This window comes from Leptonotus elevatus, chromosome 1 (assembly GCF_054856555.1).
Source record: "Leptonotus elevatus isolate MCC_2025b chromosome 1, RoL_Lele_1.0, whole genome shotgun sequence".
NCBI classification, from domain to species: Eukaryota; Metazoa; Chordata; class Actinopteri; order Syngnathiformes; family Syngnathidae; genus Leptonotus; species Leptonotus elevatus.
Genome location: NC_141239.1, coordinates 49236008 through 49258225, shown reverse-complemented (window position 1 = coordinate 49258225; position 22218 = coordinate 49236008). Strand labels below are relative to the sequence as shown.

General features: G+C 41.2%; 1 protein-coding gene across 2 annotated transcripts; it reads right to left on the bottom strand.

Annotated features, from left to right (window-relative positions):
• Positions 1 to 343: 343 nt before the first annotated feature.
• tnrc6bb.1 (trinucleotide repeat containing adaptor 6Bb.1) lies at positions 344 to 21570 on the bottom strand. Of its 2 annotated transcripts, none has more exons than XM_086066824.1 (21): positions 21249 to 21570; positions 19135 to 19222; positions 17837 to 17858; positions 16436 to 16867; positions 13620 to 16274; positions 13354 to 13494; positions 11251 to 11435; positions 10995 to 11057; positions 10685 to 10843; positions 9642 to 9779; positions 9059 to 9241; positions 7598 to 7705; positions 7252 to 7444; positions 5727 to 5882; positions 5375 to 5449; positions 4982 to 5128; positions 3584 to 3676; positions 3088 to 3303; positions 2920 to 2990; positions 2506 to 2645; positions 344 to 2266 (listed from the first exon to the last, which is right to left on the bottom strand). In XM_086066824.1, exons 2-21 carry the CDS (start codon positions 19189 to 19191, stop codon positions 1696 to 1698), a joined length of 5805 nt encoding a protein of 1934 aa, XP_085922950.1. In that variant the 5' UTR covers positions 19192 to 19222; positions 21249 to 21570; the 3' UTR covers positions 344 to 1695. The 2 variants fall into 2 exon arrangements, with proteins under 2 accessions (XP_085922950.1, XP_085922949.1); XM_086066823.1 differs by having other exon boundaries at positions 7598 to 7714; positions 21249 to 21569.
• Positions 21571 to 22218: the final 648 nt, after the last annotated feature.

Genomic DNA, 22218 nt, shown 5'->3' with positions numbered 1-22218 from the left:
ACAGCGAATCAGTTGCCTCCATCTAACCCTGTCCTCTGCTCTCACACCAACTACCTTCGTGTCCTCTTTAACTACATCCATGCACCTCATCTTTGGTCTTCCTCTATACCTCCTACCTGGCATTTGGAAACTCAGCATCCTTCTGCCAATGACGCAGGTGTGAAATAGAACTGGGGTTTGGCATGCTAGGTAACGACAGGAGCTGGGGAAAGACGGAGTTGGAGGAGGAGGAGGAGCCCCCCCCCCCAAAAAAATATCAATGAATTTACGTCACAAAGTCACTATGGTGTATTTGGCAAGTTCAAAAACAAGAGTGGAATCCCAAAAGTGACTACAAAACACATTGAAAACAAGCCAATACTTTATTAATATTGTTCTCATTAGTTTAAATATGTTTTCCTTTGCAAAATCTCGAAGAAAAAAAACACTGAACAGGAGTGTTAAAGCCTGTCTTAATTTAAAACAAATACACATCAGAACATTACAAACATATGGTAACTCTTTCTGCATTTGTAAACAACCCAAACCACCCGTCCCACCCCTCCCAGTTTGATAAGATTTGGCATTTACATTTCCCCAATATGCCTTGACCTGTTTTTCATTAAAATGTTTTTTTTCTTTAATTATTGCGGTTTGAACAAGAAAACTCCAACTCCACTAAAAACAAACAACTTCTAATAAGTGAAAAAGCATTAGTGCCAATATTCTCAACACAGTCAGCAGTACAATGAACACAAAACAATTTGTATAGACCTTCTGTATAGTAAGCAGCCTTGCCTGCATTTCTGACAGGCAGTAACATGCACACACACACACACACACACACACAAATTAACAGTGGCGCTTTAATCCACTTGCTTGGTCTCAGTCCCACTCATACTCATGTCCATAGTGTGAATGATACGGTATCCACACATGGAGAAATGCAACAAAGCCTCAAATTAACATTTATCACTGCAATAGTAACAAACATATTCAAGAGATAATAAGAGTGCGCAAGGTAAAACAGTAGGAGGTCAGCATTTTGAAAACAAAATGACATTTTTCAATAATTTCACAATTCAAAAATTAAAGCCTTACATATAAACTGGAAAAATATAAACAAACTTGACATACACAGTAAGATGCAGTTCTGTTATCCAGAGCTGATTGCATGTGTTTGGATTAATGTAATTTTTTCCAGATGTGTGAAAACAAACTGCACTTCTCACATCCTGTAGTAGTTTTAAGTTTTCTTATACAATGTAGGTAATGCTGTTGACAGTGCCCCTTCTTTTAAAAGGAGCACCTGAATTTGGTGTATGAATGTAAATCTGTTCAAAAGTCTTCCATTTACTAAGCACAATACAGTCTAGTCTAGTCTTTCAGACAAACTGACTTACCATTCTTATTCAGTTTTCAAGTCTAAGCAGTTGAAATCTTCATCTGTGGAAAAAAAGGCTGTATACAACTAACAGTCCCTGCGTTTATTTATATAATAGCTTAAGTCTGGCCACAAGAATGTGTGTAAGCATGTCTCACATTTCTTCTTTATGCGTGAGCACATTGATATGCAAACAATGTATATGTGTATGTACGTGTGGAACATTAATATTATGCATATCTGTAAATGTGTTGATGTGCTATCGTAAATACATAACGTATCCCAGTGTATGCAGTATCAGTGTGTCCAAACCTACAAAAGCAGAAGGCTCTTCAGATGGAATCGGCTCCACCGCCCAGCAAATCACCTGGCAACAAAGCAGCAGGACTGTCCATTTGGTGCCTCTCCTCCATTTGCGGTGACCCCCACAGACTGCTGCCATGGTATCCTGCGGCCATGCCCCCCCAAAGTCCAGACCTGCCAGATTCTGCTCCACCGACACTTCCCACCCCTCCTGCTATATTGGCGCTCCACTGGGAAAAAATCCCCAGCCCGGGTCCTTGGGCCGAGGAGGTTTCTGAACAGCTACCTGTACCATCTAGACCCTGCCAACCAGAACCGGGGGACATGACACCACTCGGACCTACGGAACCGCTTTCCACTCCGCCGCCACTCCCATCTCCACCTGTGGTGGCGCTCGTTACTGCCCCCTCACTTCTTGGAGAGCTCGCCCCACTTTGGGTCACTACGGCGCCTGTGCCGGGTGAACCCTGCGTACCGGCAGCTGCTGCCGCTCCTGTGCTAGTCGCATCAGCACCTGCAGCCTGGCAATGTGCAAAATAGTGAGCAACTTCTTCCTCACTCAGGAACTCTGCCAGGATTGTGGTGTTGCCCAGTACACACCTACAAAGAGCGGAGTTGTGAGTTGTTTAACCACCAGAATCATGTTTCTGGATCCCATAGCATTTATATCACGCCCAATTATAAACAATTAGACACATCTTCCCGTTTACCACAGTCATGCTTTTAACAGCATTTTTTTTACATTCTGCAGTGTTGGCTTAAGAACATACTACAAACAGTAAATTCTGAATGAGTGTACATTTATATGGTTGCATTAGTGTCGTCACAGATCAACTTACATGTGCAGTGCACCCTGGGCCTTGGCTGCCTCATGACGGCTGTTGTAGCGAATCAGAGCACTGCCCTGGGTAAGGCCAAGGTGAAAGGTCCGAAGGGGACCATGCTGCATGCAGATCGTCTTAAGCGTGGAGCCATCAATCTACAGGGAAAGAAGAATATGGGTTTAATCTAGGTATGTAGAAAGAGAAATATCATAGATGGTTTGTCCAACTTCACAATCCGATTAAAGCAAGCAGAACAATCATTGTCCTGTCTTGTCTTGTTTGAAAAATACAGTTGAATGATGACTCAGGTTTAACATGTTCTGACTCAACGAGGATTCATTTTTCATTCATCATCATTCAGCACTCTTGTCAATCAGGTAATTAGTCTTTTATATTCAATTGTCTCCCTCTTTTTTGCTGCCTTCTTACTTGCGGTGTCAGGTTGCTCAACAGCAACCAGGAACTGCCTCTCGATGCCACACCATCACTCCAAGCTGTGCCTAAAAAAACAAACAAACAAAAAAAGCGCCATTTAGTGAACATGACATAGTTGAATACATTTGTATTAGCTTCCAGGAGTGAGTCAAATGACAGTACCTGGCCCAAATCTCGAGTCTTGTTTAACACCACCCCCACCCCAGCCTCGGGCTATCCGTGGGCCGACAGTTCCCCAAGGAGAGGGTGTGCCCTGCTTCTGATTGGTTAAGCCAGGAGGGGGGCGTGGCAGCTGTGAGCTGTTGCGATTGGCCTTCCACGACTTACTTTGTCCTATGGGCTCAGGGGGCCAACTGGATTTGTATTCTGAGTACTTTGCTGGAGAGAAAGTGGAATTTTGGGGAAAATAAGGGGCAAGTTTAGCTGTGAAAAATAAACCTCAGTAATGTGAGTAAAGACTATTAAAGGGGAAGCCAAGTAAAAAAAAAAACTCTTTAGAATAATATGTTGTAAAGAACATTTTTGACTTGACTTTCCCTTTAAAAAGCTTTCTTGTTTTTTTATTGAATCATTTAAACACCAATTAAGTACAATGGAAGCAATTTACTGACAAAAACTATGTTTCTGAACTACTTTTCTGGAGAAAAAAAGGATTTACCTGTACCGTGTGCTTTACTGAGTGGGCTGTCTGAGGCACTGTAGGGCCAGGCACCATGTGAAGGCAGTGAGGTGTTGAGGGCAGGATTTGGCCCTATTAAAAACATTGCAAGATTATTTAGGGTTAGGCACTTTATGATGTGTGACAGTCATGATTTACCAAGACTGGATTCACTGTCTAGGGATCACCAACCTTTTAGTAACTGAGAGCTACTTTGGAGGTGCTGATTAATGCAACGGGCTACAAGTTTGGTCAGCACTTCTGTATTAACAAATTTGTGAAATTGTTTTGGGTTAAATCATCTCAACATTGATGCACTCCACATCTTTTCTCCGCAAACATTATCATTTGGTCAGGCACTACAATGCTCATCTTTGACCAGTACTTATTTAAACTTATTTTAAAAAAAATATTGTCAATACCAAATTTACATTGATAAATATAATTTAAAAAGAATAGCAAAACAATATATGATGCAGCTTACTGAAATTTATAGCTTTTTTTTGTAGAATAACAACACAAAAAATAGACGCATGTCACTGGTGAGATATTTTGCCTGTGGGCTACTCATGTGGTCCTTGGGGTCTAACCGGCTACCAGGTTGTTGACACTTAGGCTAGTGCAAAAAAAAAAAAAAGAATAAATTATTTTTCCATTTCTTATTGAAATTCAGAATAAACGTTTTCCCAAGCACAAATAAAATCAAGCTAACTTTGGAAATATAATAAGAAAAATAGCAGCATAAATAAAGAATACAGTAAATCCGGGAGGGGTGGGGGGCGGCGTGGGGCAGCAGGGGGGTGCGTAATCTCTGAAAAACCCGCTAAATATCAAGGCACAACCCAAGATAAACCCTGTAATGTATGAAGGGACCACCGTATAGTATTCTCGGAATGGTATTAAAATCGGTCAAAGAGCATATTATATTTGATATGCTGGACCATTATTAACCAAGCCCCGTCCCATTGTTGTCGTAGCAGGATACAAGAAGCTAAATCATAGCTTAGTCAAATGTTTTCTGTTACACTGTAGGGATTTCAAGAGTTCATGCACAGTTGGAAATTCCGTCTGTGACTGAGTAAATGCTGTCATGAAAATAAGTTACATTTGTCTCAATAGATATAAATCCCATAAATTATGGTGGTGAAAACTGAAAATATAGCAGCTCTTATTCAACTCAACACTTGCTCATTTTCTGGAGAGAACGACGGATTTTAGTGTAAAGCATCTTATTAGACAGTTTAAGGAGAGAGAAAGACTTCCACCCAGGCTTGAGAAAGACTGACATTTTAAGACCTTGTAATCTACTCTGCTTTCAGTGTGCTTGTGCGTGCGCATGTGGGTAGCACTCTCTCTCTCTCTCTGCTGGGTTAATTAGCTCTACTTTACTCGGCATACCTATGTTGTCTCGCAATAACTGATGGTCAGAATCATTGAGGGTCGGGGGTCCGGGGGAACCAAGTACACTACTGGGGGTCATGTAGGGGTCAGATTCAGGGTCTCCGCTATTCTGCATTCCGTTCCAGGGGACACCAGGCTGGAACTCTATAAGCGTAGAAGACAAACATATGATATTAATGACTTCTGCCACTCATTTAATCCATATAAAACTTTTCCATACATAGACAGTACTAGGAAAAAGAGCACAATCATTTATTCAGTGGTAAAGCTGTACCTATATGTGTGAGTATGACATGTACAACATACAGAAGTCTTTAACTCAAATCAATCCCATTTTTATTAGCTTGTTCAACTTTTCTAAAAGGGAATAGTACCAAAAAGAATAATCACCCGGTGGCCAACTGGACGTCGAAGGCTTGTTCCCCATTTTACTCCCAGGGGTACGGTGCCAGTGTTCTGTGGAACCTTAAGAGAGAATTCCCAAAATGTCACCACTCTGAATCTCTTACCGGAAATAAGGCGAGCCTCCTTCCACTCATATTAAATGCAGTACTTAAAATGCCTTAGAAATGGTATGCGAGAGATAAATACAGCCAAATAATGTGGCTTCGTATGATTTTGATTCAAAGCATTTTCCATTTAATATGGATCATTAAAATACACTGTCAATGAGGGTGAGTTAAGACCAGATTGAGGTTTGGGAGGTGGTAAAAATTCGGTGACAAACCATCTGCTGACCTACCATTCTTGAGAAGGGATGAATCAGGGGGAGATGGTGCTGGGGAATGTCCCTCCATCATCCATTTGAAGCGTGACTGCTGTCCTCCCATGTCCTTTATCCCCCCGAGCATGGGACTGCCAACTTCCAATCCTGACAGGTTACCACCAGGGGCAAACCCTGACAACATGGAAAATGTCAACATTTTCAGGCCAAACTCAGTATATCTATCGTAGCATGTTTACCTCCCAAAAATTCTAAAGCAAGAGTATGGTCATTGTCTAACGGACAGATTGATCCAAGTTAAAAACTTTATTGGTTCTGTGATCCCATTTTTAACCTGAAATCAAGGGAATATTTCCCATTGAAATAAATGGAAATGCAATAATCCACTCCAGCCCCCAAACCAAGTTATATGTATGTTTTTTTTAATGTGTGCAGTTAAAACTAAATAATATACAATATAGGAATAAGTGAATGCACACTGTTATAAAGAAATTGAACACTTAACAAAACGTCATCGCTATTTATTGCTCTTTAACTGTAAAGGAAAAGACCACCACAAAAATATCTTTCCAATAATACGTTTTATGTGCCCTCACCAATCTAAACACAGCGTCCAGATTAATATTGCGTTTGGTAAATATGAATTAAGCAGCAAAATCCACCCGTTTGTATCCATTTCAGGGGGCAGCCATTTTGCCACTTACTGTCAACTGAAAATGACATCACAGTTGCTCAGGGCTCAGGTAATGTCCAATCACTTGTCACCTGTTTTCTAAGTTTGATTATATGACATTAACAAGCTTAGTCGTGCCACCCCCTGTCTTCTTTCAAAAAACATGGGGACATTCTGATTGAAGTGTGTTTATTTTCTAATTCATTGGTTGATTTTGGCATACGGTATTTTTTTTGTCCAAAAATTTATAAAGTGGTACATCACATTGTCATTTAATAGATGAATTCACATTTCTTTGGGCCAATTTATTCTTTGATTGCCTCGCTCACACTATGACCAGCGATCCTTTCTATTTACATAAGACAAGCGCTTCTTTGGAGTGACACGGCTGCTTCTGGCATCTGTGATTGGGTGAATGTGTTGTACATAGGTGGAACTTAAGCCTTGCGACAACATGCATGGACGGCTATTTTTGACATGTTGCTTAATTAAAGAGATTCCAAAATTCAATAAATTGCATACATACTGTAGAATAGATTTATTATTATTTATTTTCTGACAAAAATAAATAAATATAATGTTTGGACTTTTGGGCCGTCACATCATCATTTGTGACTGGATGACTGACGATGCGGAGGTGGAATTTCCGCAAACATATGCAACAGATTTCTGCCTTACGCTACAGAGGGATACAACTGAGATGCAATGTTGCATGAATATGCAAACTCCCCAAAGGAAGGTTGCAGCCCAGGTGAGAACCTCTAAACTTAGAACTAAGATGCAAATGTGCTAACCAATCATCCACCTTGCCGCCTAATGCTACATCTATCAAATTAAACACAATACAAACATTTTGCCTGTTGCACTCACCAGAGTACATCCCTTGTATTTTGGAATGCGGGTCTGACACGGGGCCTCCCACTCCAGCAGGTGGATACGAGTCAACCACTGGCTGTTTCGACAGACTCCCTCCAAGGTGAGAGGGGGATAATTTTGAGGCCCCAGCTGCTACTCCACCATGTTGATGTCGTTGCTGCTGGAGAATTGCCACAATCCTGGCCAGCTGAGAATCAGGCAAATAAATCACGATCAGAAAAAAAAAAGGCTGAATTATAAAAAGTGATTGGTTATAAATAGTTGGATTGGGAACAGTTGATGCCCAGCTAATTAATGAACATTCAAGAAAACTGTATTGTGATGGAGATATAATGCTAACCTGCTGTGGGTCTGCCTGCTGTCTGAGTGGCTGTGGTTGAGGGAACTTTCGCTGGTTTTGCAGAAGCTGCTGTTGCTGTTGTTGCTGCTGCTGCTGCTGTAGCAAGAGCTGACAAGCCTGTGAGTTAGCAAGCAGGTAAAGTGAGATGATGGAGCTTGCATTAGGTACCCCCGTTAATGAAAGAAACCCCCACAGTGGTGAAAGAAATACTTTGAATCTTACAAAACTAATAAAATACAATGCAAATTAACCAATGAAAATTAGACATTACTTTTGAAAAACAAACTCATGAAAGAGGCCTGGACAAAAATAATGGTGCTCTTAGTTTAATATTTTGTTGCACAACCTTTTCAGGCAATCAAACTATTTCTGTAACTTTCAATAAAACTTCTGCACCTCCCGGCAGGCCTTTGTTTCCGTTCCTTCCACAGATGTTGAATAGGATTTCGATCAGGGTCATAGAAGGCTACTTCAGAATGTTCAAAGTTTTGCTCTTAGCCATTTATGGGTGATTTTAGCTTTGCTTTGGACCCTGACACTTATGACTGATCTTTCTGACACATGCACAATCATCCATAGAATACCTCTATAGTCCTGAGATTTCTTCGTAACCTTCACAGATTCAGGACAACCTGTACCAGATGAAGAAAGAAAGCCCCATAACATACTAGAGCCCCTGCCATGTTTCTTAGTTGGGAGTCAAGACAGTGTCATTTTCTTAGCATGCTTAATTTTTGCATCTTATATGCCTTGCCAAAAAGCTCCAGTTTCGTCGATAGAACATTCTCCCAGATTTATGATTTAATTGCAACAGTGGTGTCCTCCTTAGTCCGCTGGTCCATGTTTAGTGTGCTACACGCCATGTCGTCAAACAGCACAACTACTTGTCACCCTTTATGATTATGATTGATTACATATTTAAGACATATGTGATGCTAATTAGAAGAAGCACCTTGGTTGAACATGTCCCAACTGTCAATTTTCAATCTTTTCGAAAGGTACCATCATTTTTGTCCAGGCCTGTTTCATGTTGTTCTTTTTTTAAATATATATAATTCTGCTGAACCACAGTTCAAACGCCAAGCCATGTCTGATTTTTATTATTTTTCTTCTTTTTATTATTATTAGACTACTTTTGTCAGATTCAAGTTACTTCTGTGACCACCTATCATTATCAGAGCGGTACCAACATTTTTGTCAATGTGTGTACTGTGTAGGTAGGTAGAGATCTACGTAAATCTTACATTGGATACAATCAGCTTTATACTTACTGTGCTTTTTGCACTTATCCACACCAAAATAACAAAAATGATGTTGGTGCATTGCAATAAACCTCATTATTGAGGTTCCTAATTAGTGGGAGGAGCAATCAATTCTTATATGAAAAAATGTGGACTCCATAGCTCCCACGTTGGGATGCAATAAGGCTTAAAAAATTCAATTTAAAATTTAGCCATGTACCAGATGGAATTGCTGCACGTGGGGGTAGATGTTGCTAAGCACAGCTAATTGTTGTGGGGAAATCTGGGGAGGGAACACTCCTCCACCAACACCCCCAGCTGCACCAACGGAACCAACACCTCCTACTCCTCCAACCACACTGCCACCAGGAGACGGCATCTGCTTCAGCATAGAACCCGGCACCTGTAGTAATGGGAGAGGCAACAAGTGTTTGATAAACACAAAGGTTCTTTTTGAAATTGAAACATGGGTGACAACAAAAACGACAATCGACGGTGGTGGGACGACATTACAGAATGAGGAATTCCTAAAAGCTAAAAGAGAGTTTAAAAAATGTAGCCTTTTATCAATTGCCAGTGCCAGTAGTCCGACAAAAATTCATACAATTTAACTCAAAATAACCCAGTGGTTTCCAAACTTTTTGTATATGAAACTTTTCACAGCAAAATTCATCTACTTCTCTCCACCACCTTCTTCTGTTACTCTCACTCCTCTCTTTAATCTTCTATAGAGTGTCACCTTTACGGCCAATAGTCAACCAACCATGATTAACACATAACAAACAAGATCAGGCATGCAGGACCTGAGCAGACAGGAATGGATGAGGCACTTGAGCTCGAAGCCCCGGAGAAGAGTTCATTGGATGCAAGCTTGGTTGGTGTATCCCTCGAGGCTGATGCATCCCTCCACCACTGCCAATATACATTCCATGGCTACCCATCTGTGGGGAGGATATAATGGAAACGGTATATTAATAGGTCAGTGGTTCCAACCTTTTTTGGCATGTGTACCCCAAACCTTTTTGTTATACCACGAGTACCACCTCACTCGTGCCTCATTGATTCCCCAAAAGAATAACATAACTGATTATTAAATTAAAATGATTTTGTCTCCTTATTTTGAAACTTAAATTCTTAGATACTGCCATCTTTTTAATTCAAGATAAAGAGAAAAATTATGATGTTTCCATGAAAATAATATATATAAAAAAATATGAATCCAAAAAAAGAGAAAAATAATGCCTGGGAAGAATCAAAATCAAAACGAACTGAACTCTTCCATCCATCATTTTTCTTAACGGCTTATTCCTCACAAGTGTCGCGGGGAAGCTGGGGCCTATCCCAGCTGGCTTTGGGCAGCAGGCGGGGTACACCCTGAACTGGTTGTCAGCCAATCCAGGCAAACTTAACTCTTGTGAACCGAAATCGAATTGATTCAGTTACTTAGAATTGATACACAGTCCTAATACTTTCTTTTCATCAGTCATCATGACCTCTAATGAGACGCTTAAGTTGACACTCGACTTCTGTGATTTTGGCGCGACAAGTTATTTTTTGATCTGGGAAATAAATGACTGTTTCCACGTACCCCTAGGCGAATGCATACGCCTGGTTGGGAAACACTGCAATAGGTGATGCTTTTATCTGATTTTTTTTACTTCTACAACCGAAGTCAACTGATTCAAAGAATCATCACATTAATCTACAAGCTCGGCACGTCATCAAAGGACATGTGGTCCGACACGTCACGTAGTGGTCCTGAAGCCATGGCTAATGTCCAAAATGGCTAATGTCGAAACCTGCTGCTGACCTCACATTAATTTCTATAAGAAACAGGTGTTCATACTTTTTCACCATAGGCGCTCATGTCAGCAGGGCCCATGTCTTTGGAATTCGACATGCGGTAACCTCCTCCACCTCTTGCTCCCCTCCGGATGTCCCCATTGTAGTCAACCATCCCTCTCCTGTCTCCTTCCATCTTCTTATCTATGCAGGAGTCTTCACCCTGAGAATGAAAGATGCAACAATGATGAAAACTACTTAGAATAGGTACTGACACATTCATAAAATTGTAGTGGGGTTACTATTGACAACTAATCCTTTAATGGCACTATGATTCTTGAGTTTTTTTGTTGCATTTGAAAATTGTACATTACCAGAGGGCCCATGTTTGAAAACTGTCGTGACATTGGATTCAGCCAGCTGTCTCCACTCCCACCCTTTGATAAGAAATGCAAACATTATTGTCAGTCATACATTGTAACAACATGATAGTCAATACCTCAACATCGGCTACAAAACAAACAAACCAAAAGTTTATGTGCCACATACTGAAACCACTCACAGAGATAGAATCACTCAATTTCAAATACTACGAGAAAGCATCTACTTGCAAGCTCGACGTTTATTAACCTTCATGTTGCCTCTCCTTCCTCCATGACTCCAGCCTCCAGAGTTAAAGGAGGAAATACTTCCTTGGGAGCCGGTGCTATTCCAGATCCCAACCCCACTGTCATCTTCCTCTTCCCAGCTGGGATGACGAGAGGCCACGACTGAGCCCTCTCCCTTCACACCCCAGGTTTCCATCGACTTGGTACCTTCAATAAAACAAAATTAACTGTTTCCATGTTCTTGCATATAACAAATTTTGAAATACTGTAATTGTTGTGCAGGGTCATACATTAAGTCTCATTGGGGCAATGAAAAAAAAATACTTTAATTCAAGGACGTGTTGTTGACTTCATCCTATTTATTTATGAAATTGGTGAAGGCCTGGTCGGGCCAGTGTCAGAGAAATTCGTGTGGCCCGACACAGTCAAGTAGTGGCCCTGAGTCACTGTTTAATGGGCGCAAATTTAAATTTAAATGTTTAAAATGTTATGGCTTCCAGAAAAACTGTTTGCAAACAACTTTGCAACTTTTATTGAACCATGATGAAAAAACTCTCAAGTAGGGATGGGTACCTTTCACGTATGAACCAGTTAGGTTCCAATTTTCGGTACCTGGGAATCGATGCCGGTACTGAACAGTACCAATTTTCGCTACTTTTCTCTGTTGTTTGTGGTAATAAATGTTAATGTATTTAACAATAAAATAACAACATTCATTCTAACAGTTAATGCTCATTAAATAAAATCTGACAAATACCAAAACATCATGAATTTAAAACAAATGAGCAAGAGAGGATGGAGTAAAAAATTGTTTTTTTTCAATGAACAACATAAAGAACGAAGTTAAGCAGTAATACAAGGCCAGACGATATGTTGGTTTGTTGTGCAGTTGTTTTTCAAGAACATGCCTGCCACACGTATCATGATGAATTTGAACCCACCTTGGAGTGAAATCTAGCAAAAAAATGACAGTTGGAAAAAGACGTGAACGACAATAAAGAGAAGAATTGGTAGAAAACTCATTTTAATGTACTTGACGTGGTACGTAATGCTTGCTATATTTTGGGCACAAGATTTCACAATTTTACCCATATAAAATTCTAAATATTGTCACCGGTAAGTATTGTTCTAAAACACAATTTATAATATATTGTAACAATGGTAAAGACACCTTCCAGCATGTTTCAATTCAGTGGGTGAAGACGGACCACTGCCGCGTCGGCACAGGGCAGAGGCGGGCGACGCGGGGGCTAGGGACAACCCAGCCGTTGCTCAGCGTCAGCATCGAAAAGTCCACGCACCACGTGTGGGCCACATCGCTCAACCAAAGCTTGCTAGGAAGTGTGAAGCGTCACCCTCGCTAGCCAACAACCACCACCTAGAAAAAGCCCGACCAAGCGCCACTAAACTGCAAACTTCCGAAAGAAAACATTAATAACTTAGCAACTTGAAAATTATCCACGGTACACGAATGGTGAATGACGTTTATATCCCCCATCAAGCAACAAGCCTCACATCTCGCTAGTGCCGTTTCTATCTCCTACTGCCCGACGCACTGGCAGAGTGTCACTTTATAAACAAACTCCTTATGGTTTTAGAAACCAAACTTAACTTGCTAAAGAGTTTGCCGACATTTTGTCTATTTTTTCTGAGTCGATGCGTCTCCTGTCTTAATCCACTTCCACTCTCTGGGTGCAGAAGGCGTGGCACTCTTGGCACCACCGGGAAGACAGCGCGCCAGCACTTGTTATTTCTTAATCACAGTAGTACTGGCCAGGTCTCAACCGCTCTTAATGAAAAATCCTAAATCCACCCAGTCCCAGACCGAGACAAAACCGATTAAAAAATGTGTTCGATTCCAAAACAAGGCCGAGACGCTAAAAAAAGTGGTCTCAAGACCAAGACTGATCTCAAGAACTACAACACTAGCTGCAGACAGGTGTATTGAAAAATGGTTACCATGGTTAAACAGCATCAGAAAAGATCCTGATTTGTACAAACCTGATTTATAAAACCTCATTTTATAAACTACCTTAAGTGGACAACGTGCTAAGCTATAAAACATATTTTGATCAAAGATTGAAAACTTACTATGAATGATAATGTGTGATCTTCTTTCACTTACTTTTACCAGGGTTGGGTGACAGGTTGCCCCAGCTAGATATTTTAGGATCATCTGAGTCACCCCATCCTGATGTTGTATCTGACGTCTGGTTCCAGGCACCTGAACCATTATCAAGAGATTGGGTACCACCTCCCCACATACCTGGAACAGGAGATTTATGAAAATGAACATTAAAATTTACAATGAACAATACCAATTCAAGCATTCACTTCAAAAAACAAGAAGATGAAATGCAAATCTGCTTTCACAAAAATAATACTACTTACCAACTACAGCCTTTCCAGAGTTAGCGTCCCTGTGTTGCAAGCCCTGCTGTCGTCGAGGTGGCTGCGGTGCTGAAGCCTGCTGACTGTGGCTTTCACTAGATGGAGCTTGATTTTTGTCCCACAGGTTCACATTTTTGACATTGAAGTTGGTGGGATCTCCCCAGGCTGAGGTGCCATCGTCAATTTCCATTTTATGACTGATGGACTGAGGAGACGGTTCATCCCAGCCACTGGGTTCCACAGAGTCATCACCAGAAATTTGGGGAATTGGGCCAGATATCCAGCCCGTACTTTGGTTCGGATTCTTGGATGGGGGAATCCCACTTCCAACATTTGGCCGGCTGTCCCAACCTCCTTGTAAAGTTCCTCCTGATGGGTGCTGCTGATTTGGGGTTTTCATTGTGGCCACTTGGTTGTTTGGTGTCGGTGCTGCTGTGTGGTGCTTGGAACATCCCCAGTCGTGGGGCGGCTTAACCACATCTCCCCCTCCCCATCCGCCCCGTTGAGATGCACCTTCATCTGGGTTAACCCAAGAAGATCCTTCTTCAGAGCTGCTTGCACCTCTGATTCGTCCCTCTCTCCACCCACCTACAGGCTTGGACTCACTCTGGCTCCAGTCTCCCCAACCACCTACCCTCCCTGATTCAGACCCCTTCCATCCACCTTTCCCTTTATCTTCTGGGCCTAAAGGCCACCCACTGCTCTGTTCTCCTTTGTCCCTCCAATTTCCTCCTCTGTGGTCCCCCCAGTGGTGTTCTTCACCCCATCCTTTTCCCTGGTTCTCAGGAGGAGGATCACCCCAACTTCGAGCCGTGTTTCCCTGACTTCCCTCCATATCCGGATTTCTTGGCTTCTGTATAATGCCATCAGACATGTGAGAACCACAAGTAACTTGTGAAGAACCGCCATCCCATGAGTCCCTCAATGAAGAAGGGCCAGAGTTCACGCTGTCAGCGTGGCTGCTGACAGACTCATTGTTAGTATTTACCCTTGAAGTAGAGAGGAACCCAGAACTGCGACTATTGTCGTGCATTGTTCCTGATGAGAATGTGGAAGATGGCATTTTTTCATTTCGATTTCCTACTCGTTTAGTGGTGTTTAGATCCCAGGCCACGTTCTGACGAATCTGGGTTTGGCCCCAACCCGTGTTGGACAGAACCCTGGGATCCAGGTCAGATCGATTGAGCATGCCAAGTAAGGCCACTTCAGCATCGGAACTCTGATGGGAGAGGGCAGGCACAGACTGTACTCCATCCATTTTTTGCCCATTAGCACTCTCTTCTCTATCATTTTCTGTTCCATCTCCAGTCAAGGAGACGGGTCCTTCACCATCTGTGCCTTGTCCTTGTTCTTCTGCCTCACCACCACTTTCTATCCCTTTTTGATTGTCCCAAGCATTTTCTACTGCTGCAAACTTTGGTGACGCAGATTCCGGCAAAGCACTTCCACCTCCACTGGCTCCACACCTACTGTTGTTGTCGCTCCCGCAAACTCCTGTTGCACTTGCTATTGCTAAATTATTTAAATTTACACATTCGTCTGTGTCTGCACACTCCACTTCTGAGCTCCGGTCTTTCCACTCTCCCTGAGATACCTTTTGGATATTTGCACCATCAACCCTTCCTCTTCCCCACCCTGTATTGTCACCCTGGTTACCAAAACCCCCCAGATTATCATCATGTTCATTGATCCCAGTCTCCCCTCCACCCCATTGAGCTTCCTGTGAAGCACCTGTTCTTGGAGCATAGGGCACTGCAGTTAAGGGTTTCCAAGAGGAAGACAAAGGACCCGATTTATTTACACTCCCTTCTCCTTCCGCATCAGACTCAGTTTCTCTCTTGTTAACATCTTCTTGATTTGGTCCTGGTCCCACTCCCTGGGCTCTTTCACCTGAACCCAGCTCTTGCCCTGGGTTTCCCAAGGGATGTGTTTGTTCTGTACTCTTGTCTAATTCTGCCATCTCAGTGTGCTCGTGAAGGAGAGAGGTGGTGCTGACAGGAAGTGAGGACAAATGTAGAGAAGTAGCTGAAGTCGATGTCTTCTCCGGCACTAGGGCTGGCCAGGCAGAGGGGTTCACATCGGGGTTTAAAATGGCACCAGGGAGACTGCTGTTGCCATCTGCAGGACTCTCTTGAGGTCCAGGTAGCAGATGGGAGACTTTGGAAATATAAAATGCTGCCGATCCCAATCCTGCTTCCACCTGACGGGAAGTGGAGGCGCTCCATATGACACCACTTGTCTGAACACATTCATTTTGTGATGAAAAAGAGGAAAGAGGAGAAGAAAAAGGCGGGGAGGGATTGTCCACTTTCCCTACACCTCCTTCAACTGTTCCTCCTATCTGCTGGAGGTTCATCTCACGACATGAGGCACTACTGTTTTTGTTACTAGGGCCGTCTTGCTCCTGCACGCCTCCTCCAGAGCCTTCAGAACTTAATTTGGCTGTGCCTTGGATGCTCGGCCAGCTGTCCAGATCAGTCCCATCCACAATGATCTTGTCACAACCCTGAGAGGAGGACAGGCTGACAGATCCTGCCCCCCATGTGGAATTTGCATAAGTTGAATTGGTAGAAGATGAAGATAACGACAGAGCAGTGACACATAATGAGGATGTGGTGTTGGGTGGTGAAGGAGAGGATGAACCCAAGTTCAAATCTAGATGAAAAAAGACAAGTGTTAGAATTAGTATGCGCATATGTACTACTTCATTGATATTGTTTAGATCAATGGTTAAAAAAAGGGAAAGATTAATGGGACAAATCCATGGGCTATAGTAGACTGCATATTCAAATGATTACTCTTTCTGTGAAACCTACCTGTGTCTGTATTTGCATTGGAGTTATCTGCTTCTTTTGAGGCAAGAGGTGATGTGGCACCCCAGCCACCGCCAACCCCAGCCCCACCAGTGCTCTCATCTCCCCCACCACCCCCAAGCAGCATGGAGGACAGTGGAGGCTGCCCCCTCTTCAGTAGCACTTTGTGGTCCTGCTGGCAGCGAAATCTTGGTGGAACTTCTCTGGACATGTATCGCTGCTGCTGGGAAGTTTGGTTTCCAGAAACGGAGGAGGGCTGTCCGTTGGCCACAGCAGTCCGCTGCTTTGCATTGTTCCCACCACCAGGAGGAACTGGTACCGAAAGCCCAGTGGCACTAGAACTTGGGGACGAGGGGTCAACAGGGCCAGGGCTGGGGAAGACTGAGGCTGGGGTGGTGGGTTGCTGGGAACAGGAAGGCTTGGTTGACTCTGGCACTGGAAAAATAAAGAGTACCACAGGGCAAGTGTCAACAAATCACTACGGTACTTTAGCAACGATTAAAAGGGTGCCATGCATTTTGCAATGTTCAGCGCAATAACCGCTGTGACTGGACATTCTTGTCATATGGAAAGCAATGTTAAACAAACATGCCAAGTTGCTTTTTTGAAAAAGAAAAAAAGCCTGTAGATTGGAAAATGTTCTTATTATATAGCTACCAAATGCCTAACTTGACAACCAAGTTGGTCATTACCTGTTTCCTCAGCACAGGTGATGTCATCGTGAGTCGACAGCAAGTGGCAAAATTGGTTATTAAAGGTATTACTTGTTCATGAAAAATAATGAAGTTGTCAAATATCACTTTTTACTCCTGAAAATAGCTCAATGAATCAAGTATCCCTTTAAAACGCAAGGTGACGACCGTGGCATGCTTTCGTAATACGGACCTTGCTCTGCGTCAAAGACACCCAGTGTGAACCCAGCGAAATTAACATTAATGTACCTTACAAACACCGCTTTTCCATTAGCCCCAAACAGACCCACATCCCACCACTCTGCTGAGCCCCGGCAGCACACTGCACGGCCTCCGTTGATTTTCCACTACAACAGGTGCGGGATCATCTGAACTGTGCAAGCCTGGGCACTCGCAGCGTGTGGGGTTCTGCAGTAACATTTCATGAGTGGCGCGTCTCGGATTCGATATATGAACTGCCGTTGCATGATGTGCCGATGTTGCAAAGTAAAGCCCATTAAATTCACAGAAGCTTTCACATATAGAAGAAAAATCAATTTAGGGGTTTAAGCCGTTCAGGCCCCCAAAAAAATCGAATGGAAAAGCGACCACTATAGGCCAAACAAAGCCATCTAAGTGTGGAAATTGGTTCATGGTAAAGTGCCTTAAGGTAACATTAGCCCTGCGGAGGTCTAGGTCTATTAGAGTCATGATAAAAAACAGTTATATTTACCTTTGACGTTCTGTTCTGGGACCTAAAGAAAAAACAGCAAATGGGTTAGATATTAAGCAAGCCTGAAACTTTCCAATTTATAACAAAAGGCAATATAAAAATGTGTGTTGTACAGAGGACATAAAAAGGCAAGAGACCTTAGTTCAAGCGGCAGGTTGTTGTGATATGATTAAGTTCAACTGTTCTAGTAGGGTGTTACTGACATTTTTTGCTTTTTAGAAGCCTGAAGGTTTTGTGCAAATGCTGACTGTATTTTGAACAGTTCATAGTTCTCTTCGTCTTGACTAAGGCCCCAATTGCAGCTGAAGAAAAACATGATGCTTCTCTGTAGCGAAGATGTTCTTTTTGGAGTTGAGCAGTGTTTGTGACAAACATACCTTTTCAAATTCTGGAAAAAAAATTCAATCTTGGTTTTAACCCACCATGACACATTTTTCTATGTACATTTGAGGCAATTTCAAGTGTGTTTTTGTAAAAAAAATAAGAAGAAAGGGCTTTTGTCTTACTATCCTAACCAATAGTCCGGACATATCAAGAAGACAGGAGATTGTTGTCTCATGTTCTTAACAGTAATTGCCAGAAATGAAGCTCCTTCAGTGTTGCCATTGGCCTCTTTGCTGCCTCCCTCACCAGTTTTCTTCTTATCTTTTTATTAGTTGTGGAAGGACGTCTAGTTATAGGTAATGTCACAGTTTTGCCATAATTCTTTTACTTGATAAAGATCTCTACTTTGTTCCGTGGTACATTTAAATGGCTTGTAAATTGTTTTGTATTTTCCTGATTGATACATTTTAAACAATGAGATCGCTCGGACTGATACCGTCAACACTTTCTGTGAACAATGGCTCATGCTGTAAAACGGGACCAAAAAATGTCAGAAATAAAGCCTACTAGAACAGCTTAAAGTTTTAGGATGTTAATCAGAGGCACTTCAAATGGTGGTAGGTCTGCGTTGAAAGTTTAACATGAGTTTGAATGTGACTGGTTAATTCTGAACACAACATGGTGTGAACACATTTGCAACCCCTAACTTCTTTATTTTTTTACTTCTTACAGCCTAGATCACATTAATGGCAAAAAAAAGTTTTAAACGGTTTATCCTTGTCTTATCTATTACATCTCAAAACGCTGACATTTGAACAGTGGTGTGTACACTTTTTATATCCACAGTAAGACTTCAACAGCTTCATGATCCAACCCATAATCTAATCTATTAAATGCTGGTCACATACATTTGATAATGAGACGGTAAACTAAAAACCTTAAGAAAAGCAATGCAAAACCATGCCACTGTTCACCTTCTGAGAACCTTCCTTTTTCTTTTTGTCGTCTTTCTTCTTTTTCTTGTCTTCCATGAACTGCTTTTCCCTTTCCTGATTCTCCTGTCTGTGAAGAGAACATAGTACACATAGAAATTTATTTACCACGAAACAAGTCTGCCAAATATATATATATATATTAGGGGTGTGAATTGCCTAGTACCTGGTGATTCGATTCGTATCACGATTCATAGGTCACGATTCGATTCAATACCGATTAATCCCGATACGAATCTATAAATTCATTATCGTGATTTTTTTTAACTCAAATTTAGAAAATACAAATCAGTGAACTTGTACATGTACACTGTAAGATTTGTATGAAAATCTATTTATTTATACATACACTTATAACTGACCCACTGCATTTAACAAACAGGTTGCAGTTTGTTTCATGTTTGAACAGCACTGAAATTAAATATTAAGGCTTAATGTTCTATTAATATAACATTCTGCCATGCTTAATGTGTGAATCCTAATACTAAGTAAGACGTTTTGTTGAATATTTCCATTAAAAAAAAATTGTTTAAAAATTGATTCGGCTGCATAATGTATAGATTCGAGAATTGCGTGCTGTAATATCGCGATATATTGCCGAATCAATTTTTTCTAACACCCCTAATATATATATATATATATATATATATATATATATATATATATATATATATATATATATATATATATATATATATATTTTAGATACGCACTGAATTCTAATGGCCTCTTCTTTTGGCCAGGCAAAGAAAAAAAACTTTTGGTGCAAAGCCACCACCTTTTACACTTTAGTGTTCTTTATAAAATGTTTTTAAAGTAGTGTTGGGGGTATACAGTGACATAATTGATTTACATTATTTCCTGCAGGAATTATTGCTTCCACTTACGATTCAGTTTTAGTCAGACTTCTAGGACTGCATTTATTTTTGAACATGTAGATGTCTTGATGCCCAGTTACTTAAAGTTGTGCTCTGAAGTGCAATTTGAACTAGGGCTGATTGATTATGAAGAAAGTATTAAACACGATTAATTTGGTAATAATTGAAATCACGACTAGAACAATCATTTGTTTTTTGGTACTAAACAAGAAAATGTTTTGACATGTAAAAAATATTAAGAGAAATACATTTCTTTGAAACACTATAGTTATGCAGGTTCCTTTTGGACCAAACAAGATTTATTAAATTAGTCATTTTAAAATAAAAAAGGTACAAATATATACATTTAAACAACTGAAAATTTGTACTAATAATATTTCATTTTTGTTTATCACTATGCCGATTTTGTAATTGTGGAGTGTAATAACTGAAATTGTAATTGAAATTCAATTAATTGCACAGCCCTACTTTGAACATGTAAAAGAGTAGCACTATGTTACAAAAATATTTATATGCTTACAAAGGCTACTTTTGAACAATTTTTTTTTTTATTCTTAAAATGCTAATATTAGGGAGACAATAGTTGAGAACCACATGCAATGAAGCACCCGGCAATGGAAATGCAATACACTATCCAGATTATGTATGGTACTTATAACCTACAGCATAATACATTAGAAAATCAACAAATATACAAACACATGCTATGAACACGGTCACAAGTTTGTGTACAATGTAACGTTTAGTAAGGACACTCGGGCCATCACAACCGCAGCAGCTAGTTGACCTGCGAGGCGAGCTGCTGCACGGACGCAGTGACCGGAAGAGACCGGGAGCGAAGAGGGGGTCATGACCGTCAGACACAGCTACACCCGAAGGTCCAGCCAGCACGTCAAGTCAATAAACCCGTTACTCACAAACTGTGCGCCCTTTTTGACCTAATTTACACTCAAAATACCCTTAAGGGACACAAAAATACACGAATTAATTCCAGCCAGCGCCTACTAGTATCCAGCTGTACACTTAATTGTCAATATTACGACATGCCACTTATTAATAACTATGTTTACGATACACTTACGTTGCGTTGCAACGCAATCGAGCGAGCAGACTCCAAAATGCATTTGACATGCGTAAAACCGCGGAGTCAACAACGAGTACACAAACGACGAACAATGCCACAAAAAAAAACCGATATTCGTCGAAAGGTTGACTCACCTCGGGAATCACATCGGAAATAAAGTGCGTCTCGTGCAAAATATGCTCACAGACCTACGGGCTAGCTAGGTAAGCTAGCTTAGCGAGCTAGTTCTTCGAGGCTTTCAAGGCTAAGTTGGATAAGAAATGACATCACCGAAACGTGAATCGTTGGAAGGCTAGTATCCTTTTGCACGACTGTAGTTTTCAGGCTGTAAACAAAGCACACATAATAACCCACAGGTGAGTGACAGACGCTGTAAGATCTGTTAGTTTACTATCGGCCATTTTGCTTCTGAGTGGACTGTGGAGGTTTAGCCAAGCAGCAAAACATTTCACTGGCTGGTTGTTGATCAACGGAGGGGAGGAGAGATTGGCGTGTTGATACCGTCCACCAGAGGGAGATGTCGTCATAAAATATGGGTAAACAACAGCGGCGTGCCATGATAAGAAAACAATTTAGAAAAGGTTTGAAAAACGGATCATTGACCTCATGTATTTTATCTCTTATATTTTCATGCATAGCTGGCTCACCTTTTAGTTAATATAGGCAAATGCTAATCAGAGCGTGGGTGACACACTCAATTATGTCTACAACATAAATATAATATAGTTCGAAAAGTAGGAGAGGATCACCTTCGGTTGACCGAAGGTCAAAGCAATTATTTCTGATGACGACTTTTCTATGGAGTAACATAGCGCACTTTTCCCCCCTTTTTTTTTTTTTACTTCAATCTCTTGATGGCTAAAAACTTGGCTTTGGTTGACGTAATTTAAGAGCATAACATCTATTTGAAATATCTATGTCATAAAACAAAATATTTAATACTTACAAGGAAAATAGCAAATCATATTTTAAAAAGTCTTATTTAAATCTTGTTTTATCTGTATGTGATATGTAAGTTTGTCGTCAAAAAGGAGGAATAAGGGGGGAATTTTCAAGAGCTATTTTGTATTCTGACTAATGTAGCAATCACTTTACTACAACCAT